A 13,908-nucleotide genomic window follows, 5' to 3' on the forward strand; every position below is an offset into this window, starting at 1 on the left:
GTCCTTGTGTGGTGTCAGTTGTCACTTTACCAATGCCATCTGGTGGTCTATAAAGGAAGTGGCCATGGTCTCAAAAATCCCAAGGGATGAAGAATCCCACTTAGCAGGAATGGGCCATCTGCAGCCAGTAACCTCCCAAAACATCCCCCATTCAACAACTTCCATGTTGATATTTAATAATCAAAACATTATTTTCCACCACTCAGAATATATCATTCCTATCAAACTTCTTGTTGGACTCAAATGTAAAAACACAATTGCACACTTCAAAAGAAATTTTTAATTAGAAATAGTTATATACACAGTAGAATTAAATTAAACTTTATACAAATATTAAAATACTATCTTCACACCCAATGCAATGTACAGGGTCCCAAAGGAAAACAAAAAATTGAAAGATTTTAAAGAATAATGATTAGCATTCTGTACATCATTAATTACACAATTTTCCATTGTCAAATTTGTCATTAAAACCAGTTTTTCCATTTTGAAAACATACAAGTACCAAGTCCAGATATGTCCATTAGTGGTGCAAAGAACATTAAATGACAAGTATTGGAAATGTGATCTTTAAATAATTGCAGCAAATCACTGTACAAGAGCAGTAGGTTCTTTAAATTTCACAACTTTTTAATGAATTAAAAGACAAACATCTTTAGGCTCTCAGGTTAAATAAATTGAATAAACCTCTTTCTGAAGTTGCTTTCTTTGATAATGCTTTGGGAAATATTGTGTACACAGTCATACCACCAGCTAGGATATTTCTACTTAAGTTTGATTATTTAAAAAAAAATCCTGTTGGTATTGAAGACAGTGCTAATGCATAGAAAAGAAAAGTAAGGCCATCAGAGCACATTAGAGAATATCCTTAAGTCTGTATCTTGTAAGGTCATATATTAAGAGCAAGTCTGCATATATGAAGCTACTGTACATAACTTAAGGCCATATTGGCCATTGTTGATTACTTTGCCTTTCAAGGCATCTCAGGTAATTGGAAAACAAAGCAAATAGCTGACCCACCTTTGACTTGCACCAGCCTGAAGATATAAAAGAGCACATTTCATATGGCCTGAAGCATGAGTATCACAAAATTAGCACTTTAAAGACCAAGAAAAACTTCCTAGCCAACCTCAAGCCCTGAGAAGCTAAAATAATGTTACAATACAGCACTGTGCATTAAAGTAGCAATTACAATAAATGGTAAGTATATGAGCCATGCTTTTGACGTCTCGGAGAGGGAGAGCCTCTTCATTCGCACTTTATGAGCGCATTGACAGGAAATAATTGTGTCTAGGAGACATAACCTAACTCAAAGGGCATATGGAAAAACAAACAAACATTTGGAAAAAAAAGTTGTACTGCACTAGAAGTTTTTTAACACCATGTTGATCAATAACCTATATTGATAAAAATAACTTACTTTTCTTTTTATACAAGGACAAAATTGTAAACATGTTGCAGATTACAAAAATATTCATTAATTAAAATTCAAGACAAAAAATGGCCATTACCTATTCTGACAATTAATCATTAAAAAAAAAATCAACCCAGGCATTTAGAAATTGTACATTAATGTATGGGGCATTTTAGGTACAACTCCACAGCCGAAAAAAGTGGAAACTGTTTCAGTTGTATAATTCATAGAGAGTTCAAATAAATATTGATGTCAGATGTCAGTCAGAGTTGCACGAATTTGGTCATTTTAAAGTGGTCATTGGTTAGGACAGGCCAATATGATCCTACAATGCTTATTCTAAGAAATCCCTGGGGGTAGAAAGATGCAAGGCTTATTTGCTCCTATATTCCTCTTTATGAGGAAATTAAAAATCAGCATCAAGAAGGTCTACAAGGTAAGGGAAAGCTCTTGGAGAACTTTCCCTCATCCCTATACCCAACCCTCTAGGACACAATCTCCAGTCTGTTTCCTTGCCTTAAAAGACAAAGAAAGCACAATCATGTGATGGGAGATATTTGTATTTTGTGTAAACACACAAAAAAGAACATTAATAGAACAGGGGAACAGCTGCTTTCCACAAGAATTAAAAATGGATCCCTTTCTTTACAAAACACTGAACTGTTTTTAGGCCAATAGCCCGAGATCAGTTTTTCTTTTGTAAGACAGCCATCTTCATTGCAAAAATTGGTGTGGTAATCCATCTCCAGCAAACACAGGCAGGGTTTAGTTTCTACTACAGGGCAGGAGATTTAATATACCCGTAACACTGAAAGTAAAATGATGGGGGGAAAAACAGCTTTTGTAAGTAAAGAAATCCTCAGATTTCTTTGTGGATCAATACATTTTTTAAACAGTTTGTGTACTCTGATAAAAGTGTACATATGCTGTGAGTAATCTCAGATACTGCAATGCGTGCCAATGTGGTGACTGAGCCTTCATGCATCATTCATAGGGTACCGATACACACATCTGTAGCTTTGATGCTTCTGTGAAGTGTGGTGTACATGCAAGATAGGGTGAGGGTCTTTAACAGGCACCCGTGATTCAAGATCATGATAAAATAATGTTCACAAGGTCAGAAAAGTTATATATTATCATATGAGAAATTAAATTTGGCAGATACAGATTTCAGCAGAAAACCTTGTAGACTGAGTGTGTTTTACATTTCTACAACTATTATAAATCACTGATATACATCACAGCCTCAAAGGTTATCTTTGTGAAAGCGTGTGGGCAAAAAAAAATAAAAAGGTCTCTGTTTATAGGTTTTTAAGCTTCAACAACTCAGTGCCTGCTGTTTGCTTGAAGCTTTCACCAAAAGGTGAGGTAAGCCGATCCCTCGAAGGCTTAGACTACAGTAAGAGCTCTTCATGGCGAGGAGCAAATCTCTGCGGGGAAAGTCTGTGTGCTGTCCTTTGGATTGCTGGCTGTGGGCGATTCAAACAAAGGCTTCAAACACCACAGCCTAGGTAAACCACAGAGGCAGCAGCAATGACGGTCTCAGTGAAGACTGCTGGCTTTAGCCGACTTCATGCTTCCTTTAGTAAAGGAATATCTAAAGGAAAAAGAGAGAAAACATTTTAAATATGCTTTGATTATTATGAGGCTATCCAGACATTAATATATCTTTAAATGATTTTACACTTTTGTAATCTTAAAAATTTTTTCAGTGCAAAAAGTAGGATTATAATTATAACACTGTATTCCGGCATGCATAATGTGCATTTTTCTGCTCTCTTTCTGCCATCTCTCTACAGTATTTATGTATAAATACCTACAATTAGTCAGACTTCACATCATGGAACTGCCCATATAGAAGCTGACAGGTAAAGCAGTGTAACGGAACCAAAACTGGATAGAATTAGAAAAGAAATTCTAAAAGGATGTAGAGGTTTAGGCTGAGGGAAACTGAGAAAGCAACAGATTACTTGGGTAAGCAGTTAAGCGTCTATCCAAATAAGGGAAGGAGTATTTTATCAGCATTTGAGATGTTGAATCCGTCATTGATTTGCTCATTGAAGACTACTTTTAGCTCCTTAAAGAAAGGACAATACTAAGAGTGCCAAGCTATTATGAAACGGTGTGACAGAGTCTTATAATTGTCATCTTTGAGAAAGTAAAGAATTTACCATCAGCAAAGTCCTCTGTGGAAGTAAGGGAGAGCAGGCTGTGCTGATCGCTGCTCTCCGAGTCCTGGCGCTGGGGTAGAGGGGCAGCACCAGTGGGTTCAGGAGCCCAGGAAGAGGATGAAGAAGATGAGGGCACCTGGTGTACCAGAACAGTCTCAGAGTGGTGAGAGGTGGAGGGGAGGCTGCACTCTGGCTGGACGGGGTCCTCTTCCTCAGCCTGGGGGCCCTCTGAAAGCACGATCTGCACGCGGGACTCCGAGGGCGGGACAAAGGCACCGCCACTGCCATACACTGCTTCCTCATAAGAGGGAAGAGATACTTGCACCCCCTCCACCACAATGGAGACCGGCTCACCAGACACACCCTGCTCACGCCTGCGCATGTAGGAGAAAAACTAGTTAGGGCAAGTTGAAAATTAATCTGAGCAAAAAGGTATACACAATTATGCCTGAAGTTGGTAGCTTCTTATGTTAAGTAAGCCAAGCTTTTTAAAGCTTGGAAGAGGAAACCTCATGTGACAAAACAAAAGTCTCTTGTATCGGAGTCTGATATCAGACCTGGTAAATGTAGTAGCTTGTATTAGGAGAAGAAGTAAATGAGATCGGTATGTAAACTGAGAACCTACAATGAGAACTCTAATTCCTGTGCTGGGAAAACTGGAGTCCTGCTAAGCTAAAAATATTTGTTTTGGCATTGGTGAAATTGCCTATCACACCTTTTTGTTTTAGAAGTGGGGAAGAATTTGAGAATGAGGTGCTGGTTTGTACCTGTTGTGATGAAAGGATTTCAGTTTTGGCTGCAGCAGTACAAACAAGACAACCAGCAGGAGAATGAGGGCAACAGAGCTGGCTGTAGAAGCCACGATGGATAGAGTTGGCACACCCAGTGGCGAATGTGACTCTTTATCTAAAAGACGGAGAGATACAAGAAATCATTTGCAGTGTGCTAGTCATAAATTAAAACTAAGAGGCATGTAATGAAGCAAAATATTTTTCATAAGAAAACACCAGCCCATGTGTTGAAATACATGTTGATATACAGTCTCATTATCAAAACGCTATTTGGGATAATAAGGACTTGAAGCTAGCTGCATTCTAAAGGAAATAAATTCAGCAGTTGAGATTCCATACATCTTTAGGACTTCTTCTAATGCCAGTATGTAAACATGGTAAGCTGCAATGCCACAGAAAGGTTTAGCACCTCATGGCAAACTAGAATCCAGTCTTTCTGACAGCTCGTTTTACTGCAGAGAATTTAAACAATAGACTGACCTGGGCCCAGCAGACAGCTGATCTCCATAGTGGGGTCCCACTCTCCATTCTGGCAGGTGAGGTATTTGTACTCTCCCTTCAATGCATAGCCCTCGTCACAGAAATATTCAATCACAGTGCCCTGGGCCAGCCGATGACAGGGAGAGGGGTGGCATGTGTATCCCCCATTCTCTGGCTCAAAAGGTGGTCGGCATACTGCAAACAGAAAGGCTCTTAAAAGGAAGGCAGATTGACTGATACATCCTTATAAACAAAACAATGTTTAATATATTTTTATAATTGGACATTATATGTATAGTGCTCTATTCATGAAATGGCACTGAAAACAATAACCTTTGTTTTTCCTGATATATTGCATCAACACACACATCAGCTTTTATATATTTAGTAAGTCATTTTTCGGAACCAGGAAACCTTATTTTTCTTAACTCTACATAATAGTTAAGATATTTTAGCAAAAATTCTCTTTACAGAAAACCAAATGTGACAAAAAAAAATCATTTATACTTTGCTTTGACTTTGCTTTTTTTCTCTAAAATTTCATAGAAGAAGCACCAAAAAAAAGTGCAAGATTGTAGAAATGTTGGCCTTACTGGTCATTAACTGAGTAATGAGAAGAGAGTCTCATTCAGAGAGGAGGGAAACAGGACCTAAGTGCATGCTGCTATACAACACCAGTCTGAGGGGGAGTGCTCAAGGAAACCGGCTCACCATCTGCACGGATGCAGCGAGGGGGGTTGTCGGACCAGCTCCCCCCAGAGGTGCAGGTGATGGCACTGGGTCCTTCAATGGTGAAGCCCACCTCGCAGCTGTACTGCAGCGCTGTGCCAACAGGGAACGAGCCCCGGTTCGTCTCGGTCAGATTTACTGAGCCATGAGGAATGGGCAATGGCCTGGAACATCCTGTTCAAATAAATAAATCAGTGAGGTTAGCATTGACAGGACTCAAAATTCGTTGCATCCATTTAAAACCAGAAAAAAAAAACAGTTGATTCCGAGATGACTACTTTATCTACCAAAAATAGGAAGCTTTCTCATTCTAGAGTGGTTTAAGTTTGCCTCTCCTTGGTAGCCCTATATTATACCTTTGTATATGGTGTATTTGGTGAACATTATATTACCTTAAGCATCTATATACCAGCATTATTTCCATTTTCTCATGTATTTAATTTGTTTTTAATATTCTTAAGTTCTTACACAAAATGTAAAGCTGTTAAACATTCTGAATTAAATGGTACCATAATCAATAGCAGTTGTTTGCTGTCATTTTATTGATCAATAATAAACAAGTGCATCTTTACAATATAGAAAGCAATCTAATGCTCTTTTGAAATAACTAGAAATGATGAAAGAAGAATAAACAGGAGACCACAGACTATACTGTACAAATTGTCTGATTAGCATTTAGACGTGAGATCTGAAAAGAGCCTGGTGGGGAATAAACAAAAAAGATGAAAAAGAATAACATCAAAAAAGGAATTTTTCCAATTAGCCTTAAGGGGCTGTCATTAAGTACAAAGTAAAGTATTAAGTATGATATTAAGGGCAAAAGGTTAGGAACCTTCTCAAAGAATTCCTAGAAAAAGTGGCACCCTGGATTGTTTTTGTCTCAATATACAGAATAAAAGATTGAACTAGACCTATTTTTCCTAGTATCTGATTTAAATCCGTATGTAATCAAACAGATCACTTTCATTGCTGTGTTGTAATCAACTCAACATGATACATTTTATTCTTTTGTTGGTGTGGTTCTTAAAGGAGATTAAGGCCTTTATTACAAAAAGTCCATTAAACTTGTGCCCGTCTTTGCTTTGACACAATTGTAAAAGGAGTGTCAAAGCTTGTAATGAGATGCACAAATATGAATCACTAAAAGTAAACCATTAGTGCTTTGAAAGTACTTAAAAGCTGCTTTTTAAGGCACTATTGTATAAACCATACTGAAGAATTTCTACTTAAGCCTTTGGTGATTTCCAGATCACACAAGGGCTGAGCAATGTAGCAAAAAACATTTCAATTTAACATATTAATCCAGGAAAAAAAAACAGTCCTTGAGGTTTTACAACACTAAAGGTGGTCAAATAGAAGTTGAAAATTACTGAAAATTCAAAAGTTGAAATGGTGTTGGAAAATTGTCTCTTATCATAAAATTGTACAGAAGTCATTAGTATAAAGTCAGTCAGAATTTTACATTACCAAATTAAAACTCTTCTTGTGCATTTACCTAAATATTAGATAATTTTTTTGACCTAAGCAATATGTTAACTGGTCTTAAGGGTGGCAAAGTGGTATGGCAGCTGCTACTTTAGTGTCTTTTTGGTAGTGGGCTCAATACTAGACTGGCAAACCTTATGGATCTATTTGCATGTTTTCCCCTGTACAGTATGTTTGCGTTTCTGACGACCTTCCAAACACTTGCTGGATAGTTAACTAGTGCCTCTAAATTTATCAATGTGTGTGTGCCATACAAGGCACTTTCCTGCCTTCCACCTGGTACAACACAGAGCCTACCCCAGAAGCTGCAACCCTTACCAGGATTAAGAGGCTTTTCCGACGATGGATTTGTCTCAAAGACATAGTTTATCTTCTAAAAACAAGTCTTAGATTTTATTTGGGGACTTCAAAACATTACATCTCTACTTTAAATATGCAGCCAAAGAGCAATTACATGCCTCAGCATGTAAAGGTTTCAAAATTTCCACCATAGAACAGTTTCATAAAAACTTTGCGCATATCAAAACTTTCAGTGTAAACCCTGTAGGAGTACACAAGGGACTAGGTAAAAGGTGACTTACAGTACCATTTTACTTTATTTTTCTAAAGAAACTTCCCTTGGAAGTTTTTCACATAAGACAAAGTCTAATTATTTTGAATTTATGAAAAAAAATCAAATTTATGCAAAATAGAATTCTGTTAGAACAATGTCATCAGCATTAATAGAACACTGACCATTGTATATTTCACACTGCACTCTACGTTTTCTTAAAGTGATAAAAATAATCCATTATGTATAAAAGTATCAACAAATTTTGGTTAACAGAACAAATCAAAAACCTGTTTTCAGAATTACAACATATGCTATCGGATTAATCTGAAGATGTGCTAAAGAGCAGAGCAGAGCCTAGTGATGGATACTACATTCGGATTAAAACAGAAGGTATAAGACACCACAATTTTCAGAACCAGATCAGTGCTGCTAATAGTTTCTTTTCACTGGTCAGTGAGCTCACCTTAGAGGTCAATAATATCTCTGTTGGAATAACAAAAATAGATCCCTAATCTAGATTTAAATCTAAACTACACCCCAAAAACAATGCTTTTGTAAATATTTTTGTTTTTCCTTTTCTGTTTTCATCTTTCCTAATCCTTCAGATTTAGAAGTCAAGCTGTCTTTCTAATGACAAAAAAAAACATGCCTTCAATAATCCTGGTGCCCCAATAGAGTGGATTTACTTCTGGTGGGGTTGATTCCGTGGCTACAGATACACATCATGGACATTAGGCTAATCATCTTGTGGTTTTGTCGTTGGCTACATATGAACAGACTGCCAGCATATTTCTATTCCACGTTACTTTTTCAGGCAGGACCCTAAACCTGAGCTAAGCAGGAGGGGAGGTGTTACCCAGTTAATCCCTTAGTAATTTAGCAATGTTGGATATAGGATTTAAACCTATTTTTCAGAGTCCATTATAGCGATATTATATCATATCATATTTGAATTCAGAAAACACTTTTCTCCATGACCTGGTTTAATTTGATCATTTAGCAGCAATACAAGGATTTCAATGGATATTTGTAGAACAAAAATAAAATAGCCTGTGGACTGAATTCCCTGCGTCAAAAAGGACTAAATATACAATGAATAATCTGGCTACTTTTTTGTTCCATATATTAAATATATAAGTATAGGCTATAAACTGCTGTGCTTAACCTTTAAGGCATAACAAAATGTTTTTGTAAAGAACAATCCTATTTCATAGAATCATCATCATCATCATCATCCAGAGAGGATGTTTCTAGATTGAAAAACAAAACTGAAATGTTAATTCAAAACATTTAGACTAACTCTAAGGAATGTCTTGAATATATCCTTTTAAACTTCACAGCATTCAGCTATTGTACAAAAGTTCAACATTTCACCATTACTAGCTTCAAGACATAATATGGACGTTCCCTCCAATAATGCACTGAGAAACCTCATGTTAAATGGTCATGCGTGGCAATCTGCAGTTCAGATAACCTGTGATTCCATGTGTGGAAGTATCTCCACCGTGCTGTATGCAAAAGTGAAAAGGGGAACTTTTGCTGTTCTAAAAAACGTGAACAAGATACTCTTATTCCAGTAAACGGACAGACTTTCAATCAATTGTCTCCACGCTAACACACTTTCATAACAGGAAGCGTGGGGGAAGCGACAAGTCTATGCATATAAACTTGCATAAGAAAGCAGACTGATGCTTGACTGTCGCACTGTGCTGTGGCCTGACAAAACATTTGTTCAGTCTGTCAAACAGACACTGAAGCTCAAGTTTCAGCTATTAGGATGGGTGTATGAGCAAGCTTAACTGGAAAGTTTTGGTTAGCTGGGTTAAACCTACATCTTCAAATTACTTCATCATAATTATTCAAAGAATCTTTTGTCACAACCAACCAGCAGACAAACCCTGTGTAACCCCCAAGATTACAATACCTCCCATCTTTTACAAGTGCATTAGCTAATTATCTGCAGCTTCTACCGCCTTGAAACAAAAACACAAAGATGAAAGAAGGTATGCCTGTTTACATTACAAGGGAGAAAATACAGAAGAGCAGAGTTTTCTTTGTTAGTCACCCCCCACTGCCAGTTACAGAGAAGCAGATGGTCTTCTGCTGATTGCCCCCCACCCAAATTCACACCAAGGGCAAGACCCTCCCCACGGGGGACAGCTGTGCAGCATTAATACTTCTTTCAGCTTTCAGTATAACAATGGGTCTATCACTCCAGGTTTCTCAGTTTAAGAAGCCTAATGTCTGTTTTAGAAAATCAAAAAGACCCTCTACTACAATCTAGTGTCATGCAATATTACAAGGATTGGTAGCAGAGGGGACAAAGATTCAGAACAAAAGTACATGAAAGTTAACTGTATAGTACATCAGTAAAGTAGGGTTGGTGCATTAATCATGTTGCTTGGAGCATGCACTAGAACATACCAGTGTCATTCCTAGAACAGCAAGTCACAAGTCAGGTTGGACTCGCCACATCAAACCCTGAGCTAAACACCTCACTTGGATGAAACAATTATGAACAATGAGAGACTACATGAGGAACAAGCAATTCACCTAAATGCTACAATTTCCGTCATCTCTGGAAAGACTAATTTAGGGGACAAAGGTCTACAACTACAGTTGTGATTATGTAGGGATTACTGTGAACTTATTACTAAAGTCACATTTATGAGATCCCTTCGATGACAAAAGGGTGAATACTGGTGGGGAAAAAAAGGGATACAAACTAAAGCTTTTATTAAGCTTATAAAATAATAAAAAGGGGTTGTCGGACATTTGCTTACAAGCTAAACTGTTCAACAAAAATAGAAAATGCAATATTAGTTCATATCCTTAGGATTAGCTAGAAATATGATGGGGTAGAAATGGACAATGATTATGACCAAATATGAGAATTATTTTATCATATAAATGAGAATCCCATTAATCATGGTCCTATGGGCAAATATACTGTTGTAATTGCAGCCATATCACCCTGCAACTCACAACTGGTAACCCACTGAAGTTAAGCAGGTGTGAGCCTGGTCAGTACCTGGATGGTAGACCTCCTGGGAAAGCTAAGGTTGCTGCTGGAAGAGGTGTTAGTAGGGCCAGCAGGGGGCGCTCAACCTGCGGTCCATGTGGGTTCTTATGCCCCAGTACAGTGACGGTAAACAGGCACCGTCCTTCGGATGAGACGTAAAACCGAGGTCCTGACTTTCTGTGGTCATTAAAAATCCCAAGGTGTTTCTTGAAAAGAGTAGGGGTGTAACCACAGTGTCATGGCCGAATTTCCCATTGGCCCTTACTGATCATGGCCTCCTAATAATCCCCATCGATAAATCGGCTTCATTACTCTGCTCTCCTTCCCACTGATAGCTGATGTGTGGTGAGCGTTCTGGCGCACTATGGCTGCCGTTGCATCATCCACGTGTGGCTGCACATTGGTGGTGGTGGAGAGGAGTCCCCATTACCTGTAAAGCGCTTTGAGTGGAGTGTCCAGAAAAGCACTATATAAGTGTAAGCAATTATTATTATTATTAATTGATTAGCTGATAGCAATAGGCTGGAATGAAAAAAAGATTAAAAAATTGGCAGAAATGGTCAGTTCAGTTTCTTTGAAATCTGAGGCATGCGTTTAACAAAGCTGATTAAAAAAAATAATTTTAAGAGTTGGAGGGTAAACACACCACTCAAACAAAATGCCCTTTGTTGAGACCTAATGGCATACTTCTAGTTACTTGGTCTGTGCACGATAATGTATTATGTTAACCTGGTGTAAAACAGACAAAGTTTATGCATTATCATATATAAGGAGCAATACGCAATAATGCATATTTTTAGATCTATAATTTAGTTTTGTAGTCAGCCCTTTTATCCAGATACAAGGCTTTTATTAGAATAAATAACCAATGGAAAGAAAAACCAAAAGCAAGCTCTTGATAAGAAAAAGGAATTCATATTTACTCTGCTTGATGAGCCATGCTCCTAGTCCAACCCGTTTTTGAAAACGTTTAAAATGTAGAGAGAGTAATAGTAATCAATACAGATGGTTAGAAGAGAATTGAAATTGGTTTCCTAGTGTTTAAGCCACTAGACAATACAAATTAAATACAAAACGTTTAAACTTAGCCAAAAACCCTGGAGTAAAACAGTTAGGCAGACATAGAAGTGCAATGCAGCACGCTCAGAGTGTCCCGAGTTGTAAAAAAATAAACAAGTAGGTAAGAGATCTTTAAAACAATTCAGTGGCTTCTCACAGGCCATGACAACTCATGCCAGCTTCAAAAACAGATCAGTCAATTCTTCCTGATTAATACAACCATTTCATTTTAGGCACCAGATGGCTAAACTGTCGTTTTACTTGTCATGATGAGCTGTCTACTTTGTTCCATCGTTTTCCTTTCTAATTTTTTTGGGGCAATTTAACTAATTAAATCATGGCAGTTCAGGTGAGTAGCTGCGTCAGCATGCATAGGCTGAAAAGGAGCAAATTTTAGGTTTATTCCATGCTGAAAAGAGAAGAAAACAACGTTTCGGACATGTTATTAAATCATAGGCTAACTAAAATGATTTATTAGAGGGATATATATATATGGATCTTTTTTCCTTGGATGCAATACCCCGATTTAGGGCAACCAAGCAGCTGTTGGCACACTCCAAATGTTTTCAGCAAAAAAAAAAGAAATCAAAGGACAGTAGAGATCAGTGTTATTCACATGTAGACATTTCAGCACAAAACTAAAAGTAAAACATATTGTTACCACATGCTGCTTGTCATGTTAGAATATTCCTAGCATCAGCATTTCTTTAACTATTTTACTGCAGTGGCAATCCAAATATCCAAGGACATTTGGCCGACATTTATTTTTTACAATTCACACTGCTGCTGGAATGACACAACCAAGTAACTGCTTTCGTTATGCACATTCAGGTCCGTCTGTCACCGGCATACTGGGGATCACATGCTTACAATTTGGGGACAGTAAAAAAAAATGAAAGGAGTGTTATATTCTTTCAGAAGAGAAGAGGCTTCTGTGAAATAAACGTGGTCACTGGAAAATGCCGTCTGTTGCGTGGGATATTTAGTCACTAAATCCTTAAGAACAGGAAAAAGTGTTCAATTGCTTATTAAACTGTAAGCAATTTACAAAATTGAAAAGGATCTCTCAGGCATGACAAGGATCCGTCTGGCAGTTTCACATCTTCTTACAACGAACAGCTGACAGCAGTCACTCCGTTTGCTATGATGACAAATTAGTAGTTTTATTGAAAGCCAGAAGATAAATGGCACATTTGCAACTGCAACTCACTGGGTTCATTCCATTTAACATTTAAAGCATTTTAATTTCTCTGATCACATCAGAAAGACTACTCAGTTGTAGGAACAATAAAATGGCGGAAGCTGGGATCTCATTTGGTATGCACTGCAACTGAACCTCACAAGTCATCTTAGAAGATGTGAATTTAAGAGTTAAATTTTCAATTTAATAAGATCAAGAAAGCAGTTCAGTCTCAAAGGTCCCTAGGAGATCTGGAGCAATATGGTCATCCACAGCCTTCTACACTGGTTTTATTTTGCATCAATTCTTCTAGTAATGAGAATTCATCTATTATTAGAGCACTGTGTTAACGATGATAAAATAACAATCATCCTGTTCATCCGTGTAATCCTGAACCCCACTTCTCCAACACTCCTCCAAGCAGGAGCTTCCTGGGATAGCATCCAAATATCTCCTAATGAGAAGAAGAGTCCAGTTAAAAATAATTCTAGCATATTCATAGGTAGCCAAGAATCAATGTGGCCTAAACAGCCTAGAAAAGTAACAAACTTTATAGGTCCCTAGAGAAGGCATACCTCATTTGTTAAATACTTATTAGAGACAAGGGAAATGATAGCCTTTTCTATATAATCCTTCTCCATCTGTCTCTTTCACACTTGGCAGTAGCAGCAGTGATAAACTGTCCAAACTTCTGAGCCACTATACATTTTATGTAAAACGCCTTTATTGGTACACGAGGATCAGAGCAAAAAACAATCCCCATTTAATACCGGGAGCAAGAATGATTTTATTTCCCCAAAGCTCCATCAGCTTATTTTTTTATAGTGATCCCAAACAAACAAAAAAATGTAATCATTTTATCTTGCTTCAGTGTTGTTCCATATACAAGACACAAAATGCACACTACATTATACTGTCAATTAAGTCAGTTCATTATTTTCTTCTCTTGGGAATTCCTCTCCACTTACATTGAAACCCCCAAAAAAATAAAGTCTTGGATTTTACAAGAAGCCAGAAGAAAAGC

At 37.5% G+C, this 13,908-nt stretch overlaps 1 protein-coding gene across 1 annotated transcript in view; it reads right to left on the reverse strand.

The window, feature by feature from the left end:
* Positions 1-257: 257 nt before the first annotated feature.
* The window catches only part of susd6 (sushi domain containing 6), a 28,543-nt gene continuing 14,892 nt past the window's right edge, over positions 258-13,908 (reverse strand). Inside the window, exons 3-7 of the mRNA XM_015350873.2 lie at positions 5,568-5,759; positions 4,857-5,051; positions 4,353-4,491; positions 3,586-3,959; positions 258-3,011 (exon numbers count right to left, since the gene is read on the reverse strand). Coding sequence (XP_015206359.1) covers positions 2,986-3,011; positions 3,586-3,959; positions 4,353-4,491; positions 4,857-5,051; positions 5,568-5,759 — 926 coding nt within the window. The 3' untranslated portion in view covers positions 258-2,985. The remainder of the gene's footprint in view (positions 3,012-3,585; positions 3,960-4,352; positions 4,492-4,856; positions 5,052-5,567; positions 5,760-13,908) is intronic.

Source organism: Lepisosteus oculatus, chromosome 8, assembly GCF_040954835.1.
Source record: "Lepisosteus oculatus isolate fLepOcu1 chromosome 8, fLepOcu1.hap2, whole genome shotgun sequence".
NCBI lineage: Eukaryota > Metazoa > Chordata > Actinopteri > Semionotiformes > Lepisosteidae > Lepisosteus > Lepisosteus oculatus.